Source organism: Notechis scutatus, chromosome 8 (genome assembly GCF_049901735.1).
Source record: "Notechis scutatus isolate UNSWTSFEM ecotype Mainland chromosome 8, rNotScu1.2, whole genome shotgun sequence".
NCBI classification, from domain to species: Eukaryota; Metazoa; Chordata; class Lepidosauria; order Squamata; family Elapidae; genus Notechis; species Notechis scutatus.
In genome coordinates this window covers 26899969-26922567 of record NC_142016.1, presented here as the reverse complement: position 1 = coordinate 26922567, position 22599 = coordinate 26899969, and the positions used below count along the sequence as shown (strand labels likewise).

The window sequence follows — 22599 nt, the reverse complement described above, 5'->3', positions numbered from 1 at the left end:
ACCACAATGGAGCCCAACCTTCCTGTTGCTAAGCGAGACCGTTCTTAAGTGGGTTTTGCCCTCTTTCTTGCCACCATTGTTAAGTGAATCATTGTATCTGTTAAGTTAGGAACCTGGTCGTTAAGTGAATCTGGCTTCTTTGTTGGCTTTGTTGGTCAGACGGTTGCAAAAGGGATCACATGACTTTGAGGCATGGCAACCGTCATCAATAGGGAGCAATTGCCAAGCGACCCCGGGGGAAACGCTGCAATGGTTGCGTGCAAAAGGGTCGGGTCAATTGTTTTGGTGCCAAACAAACGGTTGTAAGTCAAGGACTACCTGCAGAAGGGCTTCTGCGCCCCTCACACCTCCCCAGAGGTGCACTTGGCAGGCCGATCCGACGGGAGAACGGTGGACGTCTTTGCAGGGTTCCTACGGGGGCCCTTCCAAAGGGGAGAGAACGCGGGGGGAGGAGAGCCCGGGCGGCTCCTGGGATCTTTCCTGCGGGAAGAAACACCCCTTGGGGGGTCCCAGGCCTGCCTGCTTTGTGACCTGCCAATCTTTCATCCTTTGGCTTTTGTCCCTGGCCGCTCAGAGGGCTAAGTGGGTAACGACACCCGATTACGGAGGGAGGCCGGCTGCGCAAGGGTGACGTGCTGCTGCGAAGGCTTTCTAGGGATTTCGGTGCTGCTGGAAGCTAAACAAACTGCTTGGGAGTTGTGTGTCTGTGTGTGAAAAGAGAGTGAGGGTGTAAAAAACGTCCCTCTTCAATCTGAGTCATGTGCAGGGTAATCGTGGTGCGAAATGTGCATTTCCCCCCTATTTATTTGTCTAATCTCCAATGCACACATTTGCATGCGAATGTTCCCTTCCTTTACAAAGGAACCCAGTCGCTCCCGGGGAAAGAAAAAGGGGGTGACGGCGGCGGCTCTTCTACAACGCGGAACAACAACTAGGTGGGAAATCGGTCACATTTCAAGGGAATCCGCAGCGCCTTTGCCCGCCGGCCTGGCAGCCGCCAATCCTGTCTTCCACTCGCAGCTGGCAGCCGCCAAACTTCCTATTTCGGCGGCCTCTTTTCTCCAGCAGGTCCGGGGAGCCTCCGGCAGAATTGGGGCGCTCTTTTGCCCGCCCCGATGCCCGCTTTCCCCGGGCCGCTCCAGGGCTGCCTTGGATCCCGGGCGAGGCCGCTTCTGAGTCACGCGGAAGTCGGCCTGGGCTTCCCCGCCCCAATCCCAGAATATCCCCCCCGCGTTTGGCTCCCCAACGGGAGCGCAGAAACCGGGCAGGGGAGGCCCCAGCGCCGAACGGGAGGCTCCGCGATGCCGGCCTTTGCACATGCTCAGAGAACGCCGCCGCGGGATCCGGCTGGAGCGCCGGCCACGGGCTGCCGGGAAAGGTGGGCAGGGGACCCTCCGCGCTGGCCGCGGTGCAGAGCGCCGAACCGGCTCGCCTGGCTGGGGGGCGGGGGCGGGGAGCCGCCCCCTCCCGCAGGGCCGTCGGGGGCGGCGGGAGGGTCTCCTCGGGGGCGCGGCGCTTCCAGGCCCTCCCGGAGCGAGCCAGCCGGGCCGTCGGGGGCGCGCGGGGCTGAGCGAGCCCAGCTGCACGGAGCGGCCGGGCGCCGCCTTGCCAGCCCGGAGCGCCACCGGCACTTGCCGGGCAAACTTTGCCGCCGCCGCCGCGGAGGCGGGCGGGCGGGCGCGCGTGGCCGAGGGGCGCGGCCGGGGCGGGCCTTGCAGCGGGAGGGGCCGCCGTGGAGCCCCGCGCCCGCCTCCCCCGCGCGCCTCCCGGCTCCTCCGGCAGCGGAGGCTCGCTCGTGGCCGGGGAGGCTCCATCCGCTGCCCGCCGGCCGGTCGGGCTTCCCTCGGGCTGCCGCCAGGCTCTCGCTTCCCCGCCGGCTCCCCGCAGCCCGGCCCGCTGCAGCTGCCGCGCCTCGCCTGGCTGGGCGCCGATGGCCGCGCCGCTCTCCCCGCCCGGGCCGGGGCGCTGCGGGGGCCGGGCGGAGGCTGCTCCCCGCCGGGACGGGCCCGAGGGGCGGCTGGGCGTCGGGCGGGCCTGAGGACCCCGCGCGGGGCTGCGGGGCCAGGTAAGAGGCGGCCGGGCCGGGGGCGCTTTGGGGGGAAGGCGAGGCTTGGGAGGGGGCCGGGGCCTTCTGAGCACGTGCAGAGCGCTCGTCCCGCCCGGGGAGCCTCTCTGGGAGGGGAGCGCTGGAGGGCCGGGGCGTGCCTCTGAGCATAGGCAGAGCGCCCGTCCCTGGCTGCGGACCAGCCGCGGCGCCGAGTCCTTCGGAGCGGCCTGGCTGGACAGCTCCCGGCCGGGCTCCGGCCTCGGGGCTTCGGGCTCCCCGGTCGGGGAGGCGACCCCTCCCCGCGGTCTTTGGGGCGGGGGCGGGAAGGTCACGTGCTCTGGGTCAGACAGACGGATCGTTGCTAATGCGGCATTAATCTTCTTCCAGCGCTGCGGCGGCGGCGTGTCTGGGGCTCTCTCGCCTCCGAGCTGGGCTCTCCGCCGCAGAGCGAGGGTCTCCCGGCCTTTGTTCCTCGGGAGAGGGAGGCGAGGGCCAGGCCCGCAACGCCCCTCCCCTGCCGGCTCCCGGGATCGCGGCGCCTTGGAGGGACCGCCAGCTCACCCCCCACTTCCTGGCATCGGATCTGCTGGGCGGGTCAGGGCTGCCCTGGCTGGCATCGTGGCACCAGCTGGCGGCCTGGCTGGCACCCCGGAGCTCTTCAGCCAGGAGGACAAAGGCAGCCAGCAAAACCGCCCCCGCCTTTCTCCAGCTCTCTGTCAGGATCTGCCAGTCAGGTGGGGCCTGGATGAAGGCCCCGTGTCTGCTGGGAAGGCCTCCCGGGAGCAGCCCCCCCTTTGCTGGCGACGAAGACCCCTCCCCAATCCAGGAAAGGAGCCTGGGACTGGAAGAGGCTGAGCCAGACAGAGGGGGCGGAGGAAGGTGATCTGCATAGAAGGGGCAGGGGGCTTTCCAAAAATCACCTTTACCTGGAAGAAACTGAATGGGGGGGGGCTGCTTGTTTGAACTCCAAACTGTCTCCATTCCTGGCTGTATTCCGCCCCCCCACAACAGCCCATCCACACCCCCCCCCAAATGGCCTGGCCATGTTTTGCTTGGCGGGGCCTTTGGAATAACAACAAACACACTGGAGCTTTGCCATCCTAATGCATCATGCAAACGATGTAAATTAGTGACAGATTGTATGCATTAATTGGGGCAACGGGCAAATCTGAACTTTTCTCAATGGGGAGAAAAAAAAACCCTGCAGGAATTCCGGGGCCTCCCTTTAATTTCCCCAGGGAGATCAAAGGCTCCGGATCCTTTGGGGCCTGGGGCAGGAAGAGGGAGCTCTGAATTTTGCTTCGAGGGATGCTTTTATCAGGGTTTCTGAGGTTAAAGATTATTCTGGTTTGTTTTCTTTCTTTTTGTTCAGAAACTTTTGTAAGATGGGGGTGTCCAAGCTTGCTGACTTTAAGCCTTGGGGTCTTCGACTCCCAGAATTCTGGCTGAGGAATTCTAGGAATTGAAGTCCACCTGTCTTAAAATCTCCAAGAAACTTTGCCGTGGAAGCTGAAGAGCAGAACAACCAAGTTTCACCTTTAATTGCAGAAATATTGTGCAATTAATTCAAAGCTGGCGGTGGGGGGGATATTGCTGCCCCCAGCCCCCTGCTCTTAATGGGAGTCATCAGATCCTGGAGGCTGCTGTTATTCTGACATTCATGCTGCTGGTGGATGAGGTGAGGGGGGGGGGTCAGGAACTCAGGCCCCTTCCCTACGCTTTTGGGGGGGGTGTCCAGTTGGATTCAGAGCAGAGAACCGGGAGGGGCCTGCATTTCATGTCCCTTTGACTGAGTTCTGCCCCTGTGCAGTTTGCATCCTCAGCTGGGCAGCCTCTGGTTCTCCCGCTGTTGAGTGGGCCTCCCTTCTCCTCCTGCTCTTAGCTGGGCTGTCCAAGGATGGTGGGAGCTGGCTTTCCTCCCACCTAAAGGACAAGCACCATCCCCTGCTGATCTTGAAATCTTGTGTCCGTGCCTTGTTTCGTTTAATAGAACAGAAATACAAATGTTTCTGCTCATGCTCGACAAACATTTCTTTGGAGGTCTTGAAGTTGCCAGCTTTGGAGACCCCTGTTCTATATCACAGCACGGAGGTTTCAAAGCAGGGGTCTCCAACCTTGGCAACTTTCAGACCGGTGGACTACAGTTCCCAGAACTCCTCAACCAGCTGGCTGAGGGATTCTGGGAGTTGAAGCCCACAAGTCTGAAAGTTGCCAAGGTTGGAGACCCTCGTTTTAAAGGAAGTCGCTTGGCATAGATCCCTGAACGGCTCCATCCTTCGGCTTCCACCAGGCGACCCTGGAATAAATGGAAAAGCCCGAAGGGGGTGGACAGCATGAACTTGAAGCCCCCAAAACGCCCCCTAGAAGAACCAAACAAAGCAATCTGAGACCCTGGTTTCTCCCACACGTTATCCAAGAGAGAAGCAACCCAGAACCGAGGAGAAATGTCCTGAGAGTGATAGCAATTAACCAGTGGAAGGGCTTTCCCCCAGAAGGAGTGGCCGCTCCCTCCCTGGAGGCTTTGAAGAAGAGACTGGACGACCATTGGTGCAGAATGGTGTAAGGTGTCCTTCCTGGGCAGGGGGTTGGACTAGAGGACCTCTGGGGTCCCTGTTCTGTATTCTGTTCTGACTGCTGCCCTTGTCCTGGGCTGCTGAAAGTTCACCTGTCCCAGGTGTTTGCACAAGGCTGTCAAAAGTGCCTCCCCAACTCACCCCTCAGCCTTTGGGGCTCTGCCTCACTTTCTCTAGTAGTGTGACAAATGGCTACACGGGATTCCGTGCTCCAGTGCTGCGACTTAGTTCCAGGATTCAGTGGTGTGTGAATAAAAAACGGGAGGAAGTTAATTCCGAAAGAAGGGAGGCCCTGGAGCTGGAAAAGGCAGGCAGAGCATCGCTGGGTCTGCAGACTCCTTGGACTCCCTGCCTTCCAGAGCGGTGCCGGATTCTTGTGTTCTCTGCGAAGGCGTTTGGCTCCTTCTCCGAGGCCCCCCCGGCCTCCTTATTCTCGGGGCAGTGTGGTCTACTGGTGTGAAACAGCTGGCTCTGAAAGCTTCCTCGGCATTTTTTTTTTCTTCATTTTTTTTCAATACGGGGAGTCCTTGATTTATAACTACAGCTGAGCTCAAAATTTCTGTTGCTAAGCAAGACAGTCGCTAAGTGAGTTTCCCCCGTTTTACGACCTTTCTTGCTGCACTCAAGTGAATCGCTGCAGCTGTTCAGAGCACCTGGCTTCCCCCGTTGACTTGGCTCGTCGGAAGGTCGCAAAAGGGGATCACGTGACCCCCCCCGGGACACTGCAAGCGTCATAAATATGAGTCAGTTGCCACGTGTCCGAATTTTGATCATGTGACCACGGGGATGCTACAACGGTCATGAATATGAAAAATGGTCATAGTGCCGTTGTATCTTTGAACTGTCACTAAATGAACCATTGTAAGTCGAAGACTACCTGTAGTGGGATTTGGCAGGTCCGAAACTCACCCATTTGAGGACCCGCAAATCGGTTTGAGCATTTAAAGAAATTGCTTATTGATACAGCAAGCTGAGCTCAGCTTTTAATCACCAATTTTGACCAGCCAAATTGTAAAATGATTAATCTGCCATTTCCAGCAAAGAGAATGCTAATTGCTAATTTAATTTGTAGAGGGCCCTTTCTATTTTTCTTCTGGAACGGCATATTTCAAAGCCGGCTGCCACAGCTCAGAATTATGGGGAGGGTTTCTAATTGACACCATTCTCCCCATTAAAACTCACTCTCGGATCCATATTGAGTTTTGACAATGTGCCCAAATGCTGAAATATTTAATAAGAGACTGAAATCTATAGACAGTGAGCCACTATAAATGACCTGATTAGTTAAAATCCTTATTGCAATTGTTCTAATTTGCAGCCATTGTTCACTGTTGGAGAAGGTTGAGGGATGTGGCTGCCCAGCTCCTTAATGAAGCCTTAAATCAGGGATCTCTTCTACTCCCAGAATTCTCAGGCCAGCAAAGCTGAACAGAATAACGGAGTGGGGAAGGACTTGCCGGTCTTCTAGCTGCCTGGGGAATTATGGGAGTTGAAGTCCACAAATCTTAGAAGTGGTCAAATGAGGAGAGTCCTGAGCTGGAGGATTCATGAGTGGAAACCTGGATGTCAGCTGGCAAAGGGTCCCTTCCCCCGCCTCCCCCCTGCTCTTCTGGACCAGGCCGCTGCCTTAGGAGCTGATGAGGAAAGCCCTTGTTGGATACCTTGCATCCTTTCGCATGCCCGATCAAACCTTGTTTGTTTTTAGGGCTTGCTTTTGTCAGCACGGAGAACCGGCCTCCTTGCCTTTTCTGGCTGTCAGTGAACATTGCCGCGTCGTTAGGAAGGAAAATATGAATTGCATTCTGATCAACTTCCTTGTTTGCGGGCGGAAGTCTAAACAGGAGGTTGGGTACCCTCTGTGGGTCTCTCCAAGCGGTTTTCGCTTCTCCTTTGTATGCTTAGAGGCCTCTGGCATAACGGGCACCGTCCAATCTTGAGTTTTATTAGCTTGGGTGGGGGGGAGAAGGGGGCCTTTTCCAAGCGAGTGCTGACCTTTCTCTCATTCCTCCCCCCTTCCCTTACTGGTTAAGTGGCTGAGGGAGAAAGGGACTGGCGCCAGGCAGAGATTGAGAAGACCCCCCCCCAAGGGGCTGTCCTGTGGAACTTAGCTCCACCTACTCCCCCTTCCCAGAATTTTTAATATAATGTCTAGGAGAAAAAAAGGAGGGGTGGGTTTACAGGTGGAAGGATCCTCCAAACGGCCTTCTGATTCCGTGTCTTGGTCATGGATTTGGGGGGGGGGGGCTTATCTTTTGGAAAAGGAGAAATCAATATCGCTCTATTTGGAGGTTTAAGATTAATTGTTGATAAGAGATAGAAACTACATTCCTCTCCAGTGTTTGCTCGCTAAGTATTTGATCATGAAATATTCATCTTCTTGCTGGGCGTCTGCTGGCATTACAGCAATGCTGGGTTTTGTCTTTATGGTAATTTATTTTTCCGTTCTGCTTCCCTGGGACATCAGCCGGGTCGTTTCAGGCGACCTGAGAACCTGTTTCTTGGGGATATTTGCAAGGAGAAGAGAAGCCAAGATCTGATTTACAGGGTGAATAGATACGGCACACCCCAAATGATGTTGATAATAAAAACTTGAACCCACGGCCTCTACTACAGCATTCCTCCCTGCCCTCCAGATAGGGGGCTACATCCCCCATCATTCCCAGCCTTGCCTGATCATTCAAGCTCCTTGGGCTATTTTTCATAGGGCTTTCTGAAGGCAGAGCCGCTGGGAGTTCATCGGTTAATCTTACGGTGGCAGAGCAAAAATGAGGGAACCGGGCGAGCTGACTCTGGGCACGTGTCGTTTTTCTGAAGGGAAAAAACTAACCGGCTGCCAGTTTGTTCCCCGAATCAGAGAAATCAAATGCAGGAAGTCCGAGAGTTCTTACTATGTTACAGAGCCCCTGATTATGACATCAAACATGTAAACAAGCTAAATACACTACTAACCTGGCCAGCATCCTGCCCACACACTTTTATCTTTCTTGGTGACTTCAATCTACCTCATATTGACTGGACCCTAAACGAATGTACAACTGAAATCATACACGCAACCTTCTGCAATGCTGTTACAAATCTGGGACTGGAACAACTAGTAACCAACAACACTAGACTAAACAACTGCCTCGATCTCATCTTCTGCAATAGTTTGAATTTAATTTACGGAATACAAACTAAAGAACCCTTTTCAAGCAGTGACCACAATTTGATTGACTTTTGTCTCAACATATGCCCACACAAAAATCATCACAACGACGTTATCCCCAATTATAACTTCAAAAAAGGCAACTATGATCTTATGGGCAACAATCTCTCATCCCTTGATTGGCAATCTCTATTCACTGGATGCAATACTGTTGAAGACCATTACAACATATTTTTACTTGAAGTCAAAAGAGTCATCAAACTATATGTACCAGCAACAACTCCCAAAACAAAAACAAAAAAAAACCAGATTACCCATAACAATAAGGAAACTTCAATCCAAAAAGAGATCACTCTGGTAGAAAAACAAATCTGGTAATGTTGCCAATTTCAAGAGCCGATACAAAAATTTATGCCACCAGATAAAGACTGAATGCGCCAATTATCACATTAAACAAGAGGAAAACCTATGCACCAATTCCACCCGCGCTTTTTACAATTTTGTAAACAACAAACTAAAAGACTCAAGGTCCATCCCACCCCTGATAGGACCTAAAGGTAAAGACTGCAACGACAACACCATTAAAGCCAACATCTTTAACACATTCTTCGGCTCAGTATTTGTAAACAGCAATGGATCATGCCCAGTATTTCCTAGTCGAACCACAGACAACCACAATGATCTAATACATATCGATTTTACAGAAGACAATGTTGAAAAAGCACTATGCAATCTAAAACCATCTCTATCTATTGGACCGGATGGAATATGTGCCTACTTCTTAAAAAAGCTACCCACTGCCATAGCAGAACCTCTAAGCATAGTCTTTGAAAAATCTTTCAGGACCAGCTCCTTGCCTAACTTATGGTCATAAGCCACGGTCATCCCCATCTTCAAAAAGGGAGACCCAAGCCTAGTTGAAAATTACAGGCCAATCTCCTTATGCTGCGTCACCTGTAAAGTCATGGAATCAATTATTAACCAATCCATTATCCTACACTTGGAGACAAACAACCTACTCTCCAATAAACAATTTGGTTTCAGGAAAAAACTATCCTGTAATCTGCAACTCTTACACTGCAGAAACATATGGACTACACGACTCGATCAGGGCAAAGCAATAGACGCAATCTACATAGACTTCTGTAAAGCCTTTGATTCAGTGGTACACGACAAACTACTAAAACTAAAATCTTATGGTATCTCTGGACACCTGCATAACTGGATAGAAGCATTCCTGTCAAACAGACAACAAATGGTCAAAATCGGGAGCGTCCTATCAAATTCTGTACCTGTCAATAATGGTGTCCCCCAAGGCAGTGTTCTAGGACCAACTCTCTTCATACTCTACATAAAAGACCTCTGTGATCGTATTAAGAGCAACTGTGTTCTCTTCATTGATGATGTAAAGCTGTTCAATACCACAGACAATACTGCTAGCCTTCAAAAAGACCTTGACTATGTATCAGAATGGTCAAACAAATGGCAACTTCAAATCTCAACAAATAAATGCTCTGTTTTACATACTGGCAAAAACAATCAGAAAATAAAATACAAGCTGAATAGTCAAGACCTTGTTGATGATCCAGGCTCTGTAAAGGACCTTGGAATACTCATCTCTAATGATCTAAGTGCTAGAGCCCATTGTAACCACGTAGCCAAAAAAGCATTTAAGAGTTGTTAACCTAATCCTATGTAGCTTTTTCTCTGGTAATATCACACTACTAACTAGAGCATACAAAACATTTGCTAGACCAATACTCGAATACAGCTCATCAGTCTGGAACCCACATTACGTATCTGATATTAGCACAATTGAGAAAGTCCAGAAATATTTCACAAGAAGAGTTGTCCACTCCTCTACTCGTTGTAGAATACCTTATGCCACCAGACTCGAAATTCTAGAACTAGAAAACCTTGAATTACGCCGTCTTCGGTCTGATCTAAGTATAGTATATAAAATCATACATTGCAATGTCTTACCTGTCAATGAATACTTCAGCTACAACCATAACAACACAAGAGCAAAAAATAGATACAAACTCAAGGTTAATCGCACCAAACTGGATTGCAGGAAATACGACTTCAGCAACAGAGTGGTCAATGTCTGGAAGACTCTACCTGACTCTGTGGTTTCTTCCCCAAACCTCAAAACTTTAACCTTAGGCTGTCTACTATTGACCTCACCCCCTTCCTAAGAGGTCTGTAGGGGGCGTGCATACCATCCCTGTCCTATTGTTTCTTTTATTTTTCTTATAGGTACCCATTTCATGTATTCATAACTATGTATATACTTAATACCTATTATCTTGTAAGCAATTGACAAATCAAATAAATAAAAAATAAATAAATAAATTATAACTGTTTGCTTAGTGACTGTTCCAAGTTATAACAGCACTGGAAAAAGGGACTTACAACCATGTTTCACACTTCTGACCGTTGCATCATCATCCCCTTGGTCAGATGATCAGAATTCAGATGCCTGGCAACTGACTCGTATTTACGACGGTCTCAGCATCCCCTTGGGGTCATGTGATCCCCTTTTGCAACCTTCTGACAAGCCAAGTCAATGGGGAAGCCAGATTCACTTAACGACCGGGTGACTAATTTAACGACTGCAGAGATTCACTTAACAACGATGGCAACAAAAGTTGTAAAACGGGGAACAGCTCACTGAACAACTGCCTTGCTTAGCAACAGAATGTTTAGGCTCAATTGTAAGTTGAGTATTACCTGTCTTTCTGTATTTTTTGTTGTGATGAAAGAATAGCATTTTGAAAACGAGAGATGCTTTACTTCTGGTTGGGGGTCTTTGCCCACCTCGGATGCCCCCGCCAAGAAAATCCAGAAAGGCCAGGAGGCCTCAGTGGAAGGCTAGCCACTGGATCTGCCCTGCAGCTTTCTAGCTGCTTGAAATTAAAAATTAAAAATAAAATTAAAAGAAAAAGGGCCCGGGTGCCCTGCAAATGTATTCCAGAGCAAATCCCTCATTAGGCCAAATGGCACCCAGGTAACAGGATCCGTCAAGCGAGGAGCCTTGTGGCTCCCTGCCTCCTTGTCAAAGACGGTTTTTATCCTTCGGCTGAAGAGCATCGTTGAAACCTGCAGAGCTTTAGGGACGGATGGAGAGGGGGGGAAATCAATGAAAAGCACCGTCGATAAATGTGAATCTTAATCCAATTTGTGATTCAGCAGGGGCGGATCCGAGCAAGGAAAAGGCACCCCAAGGCTTATATAAACTCTGCACGGGGTCCAGAAAGAATGACACCCCCCCTTCCCCATAATTCAGGAACGTGGCAAGGGAGTCAGCCGGGGGTTGGGGGAGAGGTCAGGCAAGCAGAAGGGATTCTGGCAGCTTTTGGTTGTGTGGATTCGGGGAAGAAGACGGGGGGGGTGTGGTGCAATTGGACCCAATTCAGTTGCTGAATTGGACCCCGGCAAGAAGCAGGAATCTCCAAACTTGGCCACTTTACGACTCACGGACTTCAACTCCCAGAATTCCCCAGCCAGCTGTGCTGGAGAGGAACCAGCTGTGCTGGCTGGGATATTCCGAGAGCTGAAGTCCACAAGCCTTGAAGTGGAGAATTCTGGGAGTTGAAGTCCAAATCTTAAAGAGGCCGTGTTTGGAGACGCCTGTGCTGGAGGCTTCATCAGTGGAGGCTTCAGCCTGCAGGGGTCACTTCCCCCCCCAACACCTTTTGGGTCTTCTGGTGGTGCCCATGTGGTCCATCTGCCATCTGCTCACCTCTCTCCATCCTTTGCCCTGCAGCCCCCTTCCTGACTGGCGCCATGGAGGGCCTGCTGCTGTGTCTTCTGCTACTCCTGGCCCACCTGGCCCGAGCTCAGGTGTGTCCCAAGCGCTGCATGTGCCAGAACCTCTCCCCTTCGCTGGCCATCCTGTGCACCAAGACGGGCCTCCTCTTTGTGCCCACCATGATCGACCGGCGCACGGTGGAGCTGCGCCTGACGGACAACTTCATCACCGTCGTCCGCCGGAAGGACTTCTCCAACATGACCAGCCTGGTGCACCTCACCCTCTCGCGCAACACCATCAGCCAGGTCCTGCCTTACGCCTTCGCCGACCTGCGCAGCCTGCGGGCACTGCACCTGGACAACAACCGGCTGCTGCTGATCGGGGCGGAGCAGCTGAAGGGGCTGCCCAACCTGCGCCACCTCATCCTCAGCAACAACCAGCTGCAGGGCATCTCCCCCGTGGCCTTCGATGACTTCGCTGGCACCCTGGAGGACCTGGACCTCTCCTACAACAACCTGGCGCGGGTCCCCTGGGACACCATCCACCGCCTGCACAACGTCAACTCCCTCAACCTGGACCACAACCTGATCGACTTCGTGCCCGAGGGCGTTTTCTCCAACCTGCTCAAGCTGGCCCGCCTGGACATGACCTCCAACAAGCTGAAGAAGATCCCGCCGGACCCGCTCTTCCTGCGCATCCCGGTCTACGCCAAGTCCAAGGGCTCCCCGCCCTCCTCCCTGGTGCTCAGCCTGGGCGGCAACCCCCTGCACTGCAACTGCGAGCTGCTCTGGCTGCGCCGGCTGGCCAGGGAGGACGACCTGGAGACCTGTGCCTCGCCGCCCGACCTGCTGGGCAAGTACTTCTGGACTATCGGCGAGGAGGAGTTCATCTGCGAGCCGCCGGTCATCACGCGGCACACGGGCCGCCTGGTGGTGATGGAGGGCGAGGGGGCGGTCCTCCGCTGCCGCGGGGCGGGGGACCCGGAGCCCTCCATCCACTGGGTCTCCCCTGAGGGCAAAGTGGTGGCTAACACCTCACGGACCGTCTCCTACGACAACGGCACCCTGGAGATCCTGATCGCGGCCATCCAGGACAGCGGCCTCTTCACCTGCATCGCCTCCAACGCTGCCGGGGAGGCCACCACCTCCGTGGAGCTCGTGGTCAACCTGCTGCCGCTGCTCTCCAACAGCACCACCCCCAAGGTGCCCGAGGCCGTGGGGCCTTCGGACATCCTCACCTCGGCCATGGCCACCCTACCTCTGGGCGCCAACGACACGGGCGCCTCTCCGGAGAAGGGCGTGGTGGCCTCGGAGATCTCCTCCTCCTCCGTCCTGATCCGCTGGTACCCCCAGTGGCACATCCCTGGCATCCGCATGTTCCAGATCCAGTACAACAGCTCCTCGGATGACACCCTGGTGTACAGGTGAGCTGGTGCCCCGCTTGGGAGGCCTGGGGGTGGGGGGTGGGGCGTGTTGCCCGGAGTTAGTAAGTGCTGGGAGTGACCTTCACGCTCAAGGGGGCAGGACTGGCCAGGTCAGCTCTTGGGACCGGGTGGACGTGTGGGTGCTCCCAACACGGGGGGATTTTAAGAAGAGGTTGGACCACCGTTGGCCTGATAAACCATAATCAGATCGCCATAATAGGTTGCCCAAGAGTTGCAAGGGGATAGATGTTACGGCATCGCCCAGCCTTTATTGCCATTTCTTTTAGTGTGAGCACACTTGGCACACTTTAAAAATGCAATTCTAACCTGCTCTCTGAGGACCGGGAGGGGATGATGGGCCCCCAGGCCCCCTTGGAGGGGCTGTTCTGCGGAGCCTGAGTGCTGGAGAGGGGGCTGAAGGGCTGGTGCTGGGCGCCTGGCCGAATTGCTCCAGCCTCTCCGGTTCCCCGCTTTCCTTCTTGAAGGTCAGATCCTCCTTCCCCGCCTGGTTAGGAATGCAGACTTGACAGTGAAATCTTGGGAGGATCCCAGAGGAGCCGCCGGTCGTCCGTGCCGGTGGCGCTCAGCTCCTCTCCGGCTCTGCCCTCTTCCTGGAGAAGCAGATCCCGGCCTCCCAGCCTGCAAAATGAATGCAGAAAGGAGGGGATGGATTTGCACGGAGCTTTTAGGCCTCTCTCTCTCTCTCTCTCTCTCTTTCAAATCTAGGCTGTTGGCACCGGCTTCCTCTTCTCCTCGCGGAATGAATGCCGGGAGGGGGCAGCTGGCGTGGGGGGGGGGAGGGTAGAACAGGACGCACAACGTTGTTTTCTTTCCTTTGGAAAGTGCCGAGTAAACGGGGGTTTTTCCCAAACAGCCCGGCCAGATTCCAGCTCCCGAACAGGTTGGCTCCTGGCTGGGGGGGATTCCTCCCCTTTCTCCTTTCTGGAGACCCTCAACCTGCGGCCTTGGAGGGATAAAAATGCCATTCAGCTCTTCAATCCAAGAGCGCCCAGCCTGTCCCTCGGCTTCCCTTGGGGAGGGTCGTGCCTCGAACCCAGGGCCAGAGGGGGCCGGGCCCCACCCCATCACCTTGTGCCTTGCTAGGGGCCCACTTTCCCTGCCCTGGGCCTCCGCTGAGGGTCCCACCTCCTCCAGTCCAACAGGGGTCGGGGTCTTCCCTGAAGGATGGGGCCTAGGGAACTGGGAGCCCATCATCCTCTCCCGGTCCTTAGGTCCAGGGAGTCCTCGACTTACGACCACAATTGAGCCCCCAATCCTTGTTGCTAAGCAAGACAGTGGTGAAGCAAGTTTTGCCCCCGTTCCTTGTTAAGTGAACCACTGGACTTGTTGAATGAGTGACCCGGTCGCAAAAGGGGACCGCGTGACCCTGGGACGTGACGACCGTCATAAATAAGAGTCAGGGGCTATGTGTTGGACTTCTGATCACGTGATCCTCGGGGTGGCGGACCCAGCGGACGGGGGGCTGGGGGGGAGTGAGACTGGAGAACCCAGGAGGGTCTCTTCTCCCTCGCGCCCCCCAGGCGGCCCCCCCTCCACCCGTCCCCAGCCTCCCCCTTCCCCTGCTGCCTTGCTCTCCCCGTGGCAAAGAGGGGGGGAAGCTGGAGGGGGGGGTCTTCTGGGTCCCCCCCGGAAAGGAAAGGAAGGTGGGCGACCTCCTTAGGATGCAGCCTTGGATTTCAGTAGCCGTGCTTGTGTGCTTGTGTGTGTGTGTGTGTGTGTGTGTGCGCGTGCTTGTGTGCCTGCGTGAGAGCCAGTGTGGGGGTGGGCTGGGGGGTGAAGTCCCCGCTGCCTGTTGTGAATCAGCTGGGGAGAGGGGGGGGGGGAGCCCTCCCAATCTAGCATCTATTGATCCAAGAGGCTCCCTTCCAACCGCCAGCCCCGCCCACATTGGAAGGGGGGACCCTTTGGTCTCCTTGAAATGTCACCAAGGGGAGGGGGAAAGGCCCCCTTCCCCAAATAAGGGAGGGGCTGGCAAGAGCGGGCCCTGGGATCCTGGGGAGGGGGAGTCATGGGGGGGGGCTTATGGCTGCCTGGGGAGGAGAAGGGGGGCTCAAGGACAAAGGGGGGCATGTTAGCATGCAGGGATCCTCCTCCAGAGCTGAGCTGGGGGGAGAAGAGCCGGCATGCCAGTCAGGTAGCTCTGCGAAATCTCCTCCGCCAAGACTTTGCCAGGGGGGCGCTCCTGGTCTGGGGGCCGAGTCTGAGGGAGGCGCCCTCCTTTTCAAGAACCGGGGGCCCTCAAGGACAGCCCCCCACCTACAGAGAGGGGCGTTTCTCTCCCTGAGCCGAGGTGGTTCCACCCAGACCCTCCTCGACTTACGATTCAGCACCATTTATGTTGTTAAGGGAGGCATTGGGCAAGGGAGTCTTGCCCCCTTTTACAACCTTTCTTGCCACGGTTGCTAAGTGAGTCACTACCGTAGTTTAGCTAGTGAGTCACACCGTCGTTAAGCGAATCTGGCTTTCCCCTTGACTTGGCCTCCCAGAAGGTCACAAAAGGGGATCAGCCGTGGACACTGCGACCGTCATAAATACAAGTCAGTTGCCAAGCTCCTGAGTAGTTTGGATCCTGTGAATCCCACGGGGATTCTGCTGCAGCGGTCAGAAGTGTGAAACACGGCCGTAAGTCCCTTTTTTCAGTGCCGTTGTAACTTTGAACGGTCACTAAACGGACGCTTGTACATCGAGGCCAGCCTGCCGCCTCCCCTCGGCTGGATCGTCTCTCCGCCCCCCAATCTCCCCCCGCCTGCCGTCCCTCCGCAGGAGACCCCGGGTGCCCTGGGACCCTCCCCCCTCGCCAATGGAGGCTTCTGTGCCCCTCCTCAGGGCCCCAGCCCACCCGCCTGCCAGCCTGAATGGGGACGGGAAGGAAGCAGCGGCCTCCACCTCTCCCTGGCGGAGCTGCCCGGCTCGGCCTTGGCCACCGGAAGAGGACGGGGGGCCTTTGAAGTCCGGGGGGATCTTGTCTCAGCCGCCTCTGATGGGGGGCCGGCCACGTTGGGGCTGGAGCGGAATAGAGTGGCCGGAGGGACTCTGGGCACCCTCCAGACGGGGGAAGCGGCCATGAAAGGGGGCTCCGCGTGGGGGGCTGGGAGGGGGCAGCTGCTTGGAGGTCTCCCTCTGGCCTTAGGCGAGCGGAGGGGACTTGGGTGCCAAGGGGGGCTCGTGCCCTGGAGACGCTCCAGCCCCTAGGAACCCACGGGTGCCCAGACCTCCCCCTGCCTGGCCACGTGGGGAGGGGGGCAGAGGTGGGATTCAGCCGGTTCGGACCAGTTCTGGGGAGAACCAGTAGCGGAAATTCTGAGTAGTTCGGAGAACCGGCCAATCCCACCTCTGACCGGCCCCGCCAACCCGCTCTATGCTCCGCCTCCCATCGAGTCCCAGCTGATCGGCTGGGTCTCCTTTGGTTGCCCCGCACAGGAGAACGGAGCTGGAAAGCAGGCTAGTGGGGTGGGGAGGGGGCTTTTTCAGTCTATCCTTCCCCTGCCACGCCCACCAAGCCACGCCCACAGAACCAATAGTAAAAAGAGTTCTGAATCCCACCCCTGGGGGCGGGTGTTCCGGCTGCTGTTCTCCAGGGCTGGGGGGGGGGGGGCCTCCCTTGCAGAAGGCACAACTCACAGCCTCGTTTGTGGAAGGGTTTCCCCAGAAGCTGTGGGGGCTCCGTCCGTCTTCCAGAAGAGGTCGGGGAGGGGCTTGTCCCGGATGGAATAGGAGAAGGGGGTCCAACCTTGGGAACCTTTTAAGGCTTGTGGACTTCAGCTCCCAGAATCCCCCAGCCGGTGTAGGAGTTGACGTCCACCAGGCCTTGACGTTGCTGTGCTGGCTGAGGAATTCTGGGAATTGAAGTCCACAAGGTTCCCCAGCTGGGACTCTCCTGGCCTGGGGCCTCCTGCAGGGGGGCCGGTCTAGAAGACCTCCAAGGTCCCTTCCAACGCTGTGATTCTCTCCCCCCCCCCCACCCAGAATGATCCCTCCCACGAGCAAAGGCTTCCTGATGAAGGACCTGGCTGCCGGGCGGGGATACCACCTCTGCGTCTTGGCCATCTACGACGACGGGGTGACCTCGCTGACCGTCACCCAGAGCCTGGGCTGCCTGCGCTTCAGCACCCTGCGGGACGGCCTGCAGTGCCACGCGCTCCACACCCAGTTCCTGGGGGGCACCATGATCATCGTGGTGGGTGGCATCATTGTGGCCTCGGTGCTGGTCTTCATCATCCTCCTCATGATCCGCTACAAGGCCTCCGGCGGCCGCCCGGAGGAGCCCGAGAAGAAGGCGGCCAGGGTCAGCAACGTCCACTCGCAGACCAACGGCAGCCACCCGCCCGCCGGGCTGCCCTGCTCGGCCTCCAGACACGAGGGGTGGGAGCCAGACAGCGGCCGGGCCAGGAGGGAGCGCGGCCTGGGGCGCTGGGCAAGGACTGTGCGAAAGGCGCCCGGCCCCCTCCTCTGAGAAAGAGGGGGAGGAGGAGGAGGAGGAGGCCCCGTCCCCGGAGGAGGCGGAGGTGGTCCCGGACGAGTCTCGACTGCCCCCATGGAGGCCCCGAGGCCCCCCGAGCAGAAGAGGAAGGTAAAAGGGGGGGGCAGGCTGCTCCTGAGATAGTCCTCGACTTGCGACGGTCCATTTAGTGACCATTTTAAGTCGCAACCGCTTTTCACCCTTCGGATCCTTTCGGCATCTCCGTGGTAGCAATGGGGCTTAGGCTTATATGCCGCTTCCTGTGCTGTTTACCTCCTGTTGACCCCCCACCCGCCTCTTTCCCTCCCCTCCCCGGCTTTCCTCAGACCCCCGTTAGCGTTCCCAGCCGAGGAGAGGAGGAAGGCCCACAGAGTGGACCGGCGTCAAGATCTGAGCCCTGGCAGTCGGCCGTCGAAGAACGGAACCGGAACCGGAGTCCCCCAGGTAGGAGCCCCTCCCTCTGCACCCTCACCCACCCCCCCGGCCCCCCGATTGCCAGGAACTATGGGGCCAAAGCAGGAGGGGGTGCATTTGAAGAGGGCAGCTGATTCCTCTGCCTGGGGGCCTTTCACCCAGCCCCCCCCAGTGCTCCTCCTTTCCTATCCGAGGGGGGGGGGGTTGCTGCCATGAAAAATGGCTTTGGGTGCCTGGGGCCCCCCAAAAGGAAGATTTTGGGGGCTGCAGTGGGGCAGAGCCACAACCCACTCTGTCCCTGCCCCCTCCCAACAGAATTCATGCAAGAGCCCAAAGGGTCCCAGATTGCAGCGACACCTTGTGCAAACCCAGGTAACAATGGCAGTTTATTCCATAAGCCACAGTTAAACCATGACGCAGTGTGCTAGGTGAACTCAGTCTGCGTTCCAGGCTCGCAAGGAAGCCAGACTCTGCCGGTCTCTCTTGCAGGCTGAATCCGGAGTTGGTGCCGTTCCTCAGCTGACCCACCACACGGTGCCGCGGCCCCCCCAGGAGACCCCCCCGAACTCACCTGCCTCTTCCTTGGGCGGGGGGAAGACCCTGGGGTCTCACCTCGGCCTTTCGGGCCTCTTTCTACTGGACTCTCTTCAAGGCCCGTTTTCTACAAAGTCCTTTTGTTTTTCTAAGCCACACCTGGAATTTTCTAATAAATGGAGGTGAAAATCGGGGCGTTTCCTTCCCAGAGAGGATGCGGGCGCCTGGTTTCTTTCGGCAGGTATTGGGGGGGGGGGCAGAAAATGCAAGGAAAGTTAGTGAACCTTCAGAGTTACCACCAATCTCTTCAAGGCTGCTCACACCCCAGATTCAAAATTATGACGCCCCCCCCCCCCAGCTGTCACATAATTGGGGCACTTGGCAACCAGCAAAATTTACGGCCATTGTGGCATTCCTCAGTCTTGTGACCACAATTTATGATTTATTTGTTTTTGTTTTTGCCAGAAATTCATGTTTAATTGTAGTGTCTGGCAAAAACATCCCCCCCCCATTGCGGAGACGGGATTTCCTTAATGACCACAATAAGAAAAGTCGTAAAATTGGGTGGGGGTCCCGTGCTCAGAACCAGCCCCACAGGCCGAACGAGGGTTGTAAGCAGCGGTGGGAGGCTGCTGGCATAACAACCGGTTCGGTGAGCCCGCCTGAGCGGCAGTGCCAAACTCCTTTGCTGCTACGTCCCTTTGGGGGGGGGCAACCTGCTCTTCCGTGCTGGGACGATTGAGGCCAGGGCAGCGCAGGGGCGGGCGGGTGGGTGGGCGGCCCACAAGATCGTCAGAGCCAGCCGGCCCAAAATGGCAGAAGAATCCCACCCCTGGTTGTGAGTGGAGGAGTGCCTGTATGTCCAAGCCCAGCATAGCAATTGGGTGGGTGGGTGGGGGGGGGAATAATCGTCTTTAACCCCCACTTCCCAGAGAATGAGTAGGTGGGAGTTCGCTTCGTGCAGCCGATCTCTGTGGCTGCATCAATTTGGGGGAGGAAGGCCCCCAGGCCAAGGGAAAACAGCCCCACTGAGACCCCTCCCCACTTCCTGAATCAAGATGCTTTAAAAATCACCCGGCTGGACGACTACGGCCTTTCCTGCTCTTGGGGGTGTTTGCTGGCTGGGAAGCACCTGGCACACACCGGGTCCATTCCCGGCCTTGTGTCCAGCGACTGGCAGGGGGCAGGGAGCAGCCCTGGCAGAAGCCGCTTCCAGCAGGCCAGTCCGTGGGCACCCCCAACGTGTGCCCTCCCAGCTGGGCCGCTGTGGCTTTTCCAGGGCAAAGGGGACGTCTGCCAGGAGGGTGGTGGGTCGCTTCCCACATGCCCAGAGTTTATTTTGCTTTCTCGGGCGTGGAGACGAGGCAGAGCCACCCAAAGCAATTGGCGAGAAAAACCACCATTTAAATAAAAGAGCCTTGGCAGCCCCCCTCCTCTCTGTGGGGGCAGGCAAGCCAGCCCACCTTCCCCCTGGAGGCATCGGCTGCCTTTCTGGAAGGTTGTTGGGGTGAGGCCTCGGGAGCGGGGGGCCCTAGGGCAGGGGGGGCTCCTCCCTTGGCCATTTTAAGCCTGGAGGACTTCAACTCCCAGAACTGGGGGCGGGGGGACTCAGGGAGTTGAAGTGGCCAAGGGGGGAGCCCCCCGCCCTAGAGGGAGGCAGGCAGGGCTGGAAATCTGGGGGGCCAGGTGTTGCTTCTCAGACCTCAATGCTCCAGGACTCCAAGTTCAAGAGCCAAAGCAACCACGGTGGACAGCAGGAGGACCTCAGTCTCCGCGGGGCCCGTTTCCTCCGGTTATCGGTTTGTGAATTTGGGGCGAGACCTCAACGGGGCTCCTGCAGGTGGATTCCTCCTCCCGAGAGATCTCCCGGGCCTTCGGGAAAGCAGGTCAAATCCCGGGGCCGTGTTTGTCGGCTGCCGCCCAGGTTCTTAAGCCTCGGCTCCCCCATCAACACAAGCCCCTTCCTTGGCTGCTCTTTGCACGCCCTTTTGTGCCTCATGTGAACATCCCCCCTCTGCCGCGATGCTTCCGTTGATGGAGCAGCCACCACTTCTGGAGATCCTGGTTCATTGTCCCCCCGTCAGGAAATGCCAGGTTGCTTCTCTCCTTGGTTAGTTTTCATCCGTTGTTGCTTCTTGTCCTGCAGTGGTGGAAGCGGCTCAGAGGGAGCGATGGAGGAATATGCCCTGGTTATGAAGCAGCGGAACAGCTTGCCTGCTGCAGCTGTGGGCTCTCCACCGCTGGAGGTTTTCAAGGAAGGATTCAAGGCCGTAGAAGGACTCCTATCTTAGGCAGGGGGGGGCTGGACTAGAAAGCCTCCAAGGCCCCTCCTTCCAGCGGATTCTGCTAACCTTCGCTGGCTGCCTCTTATTCAGCCGCTCTCTACCCAACCTCGGCCATTAAAATGCAGGTCACTCTACAGCAGCTGGCGCAGACAGCTGGCATCTGGCCGGGAGGGCTGCTGACCTCCTTTTGCAAATGGCATCTGGAGTTCAGCAGCTGCGGGCCCTAATTCGGGGAGGGGGGGGAGAGGGGGAGGCAGGGAGGGGCTGGTTTCCTAAATGCAAGATGCCGGCTCCCAGCAGAGCTCGGCTCCTGAGCCCACCCACTGGCTGTGGAGGGTGGACCGCTGGATGCCACGGCCCCAGTTTGGCTGAATAGGGAGCTGCGGGCAACGCACAGCTGCGCTCGCAGGAGGCAGTCCCGGCAACATGTGGAAAATGCGACATTTCTCCGGGGGGGGGGGGGACCTTGCTGGGATCTGGTGAGTGAGGCCACCCGTATATCAGCCTCTCCGGAGACAGGAGAGACACGGCCTTGAGTGACAGTGACAGGGCGGGCGTGCAAAGGCAGGGATGAAACACGCAGGGGCAGAAGAGTGTCAGCAGCACAAAAGCCAGCCGTTAGCGGCTCTTCCTGGGAAGACCCTCAGTGGGGTACAGCTGGTCCTCGACGTACGATGACAATTGAGCCCCACAGTTCTGTCGCTAAGCAAGACAGTTGCCAAATGAGTTTTGCCCCATTTTACGACTTGTCTTGCCATACTTGTCAAGGGAATCCCTGCAGTTGTGAAGTTAGTAACAGGGTTAAGCCAATCTGGCTTCCTTGCTTGTCAGCATGTCGCAAGGGGGAAACAGGTGAGCCTGGGGGAACTGCGACGGTTGTAAGTGTGAAAAGCGGCCCCAAGACACTTTTTCTCAGTGCCCTGGTGACATCGAAGGGCCACGTTAAAAAGTCAAGAACTACCTGTCCTTGGGAATGGTTGGTCCTGGGTAGCCCTTTGATGGTCAGGAGGTGTGGAGAACATCAAAGGGGCACCGATGGTCACCAGGGAGGAGATGATGATGGTTTTGGTGGAAGTGCCTCATTTGCGTTAGATGCTGGCTGGGTCAGCGTTTCCCAACCTTGGCTGCTTTAAGATGGGTGGACTTCAACTCCCAGAATTCCCCCAGCCAGCTGTGGAATTCTGGGAGTTGAAGTCCACCCATCTTAAAGTTTTGGTTCTTTGCAATTGCATTGCAGACCACATGCCTCAAAGGGGAGGAACATCTGGATGCTCTTCATTATGGAACAAAGTGTAGGGAAGGAACCGTTCGCAGGCTCCCCCAAGACACCCCAAAGGAGCCATTCTCTCGGGGGCTGGGCTAACTTCCTTCTTCACCGCTCTCTGGCCCAGGGAGCACCCCAGAAGCTTTGAGGCGCTGGTGGGAGTCTGGAATTGCCAAGGAATCTCTCCAGGCTGCTGGAAATGCAGACAAGACGGAGAGGAGACATTGGGTGGGGGGCAGGGGGCATGCATCAGTGTAGCTGAGCTGCGTGGCATTTGCTTGGCTGCATCCTCTGCAAAATGGATAACGGGCTTGAATAAATCATCAGCCCCCTTGGAGAAAGGGAGGGGGGAGCATGACAGCAGGCAGCCAAGGGTGGCTGGGGGAGGGTGTCTATGGGAAGCCAGCAACGTTGAAGCCAGGGAGCTGTGGGGGCCCTTGGCAAGGCTGTTCAGGGCCTCAGACGCTGGGTGTGTGGGGGTGTGAGTGTGTGTGGGGGTCCCTCTCTCCACTGTGGGATGCGTTTCCCAGCAGGGAAAGGGCTGCGGGGGGTGTGGGGAGCCTTGGCTGCAATTCTTCCTGCTGTGCTGCGGTTTCCCTCTGGCTTCAAAACCTCTGCAAATACAAGAGAAGCTCAAAGAATAGAAGGGGGCCCAGTGGCAAGACCCCCCCCTCCCCCAA

The 22599-nt window shown here is 56.4% G+C and overlaps 2 protein-coding genes across 3 annotated transcripts in view; one reads left to right on the top strand and one right to left on the bottom strand.

The window, feature by feature from the left end:
- The window catches only part of LOC113426467 (kelch-like protein 6), a 90233-nt gene extending 75716 nt beyond the window's left edge, over positions 1 to 14517 (bottom strand). The window contains exon 1 of the mRNA XM_087970285.1: positions 14500 to 14517. The gene's annotated coding sequence lies outside the window, so the exon portion shown is untranslated. The remainder of the gene's footprint in view (positions 1 to 14499) is intronic.
- On the top strand, positions 1738 to 17533 carry LOC113426485 (leucine-rich repeat and fibronectin type III domain-containing protein 1-like protein). Of its 2 annotated transcripts, XM_087970286.1 has the most exons (3): positions 1738 to 2065; positions 11535 to 12942; positions 16930 to 17533. In XM_087970286.1, exons 2-3 carry the CDS (start codon positions 11555 to 11557, stop codon positions 17414 to 17416), a joined length of 1875 nt encoding a protein of 624 aa, XP_087826412.1. In that variant the 5' UTR covers positions 1738 to 2065; positions 11535 to 11554; the 3' UTR covers positions 17417 to 17533. The 2 variants fall into 2 exon arrangements, with proteins under 2 accessions (XP_087826412.1, XP_087826413.1); XM_087970287.1 differs by lacking the exon at positions 16930 to 17533 and having other exon boundaries at positions 11535 to 12946.
- Positions 17534 to 22599: the final 5066 nt, after the last annotated feature.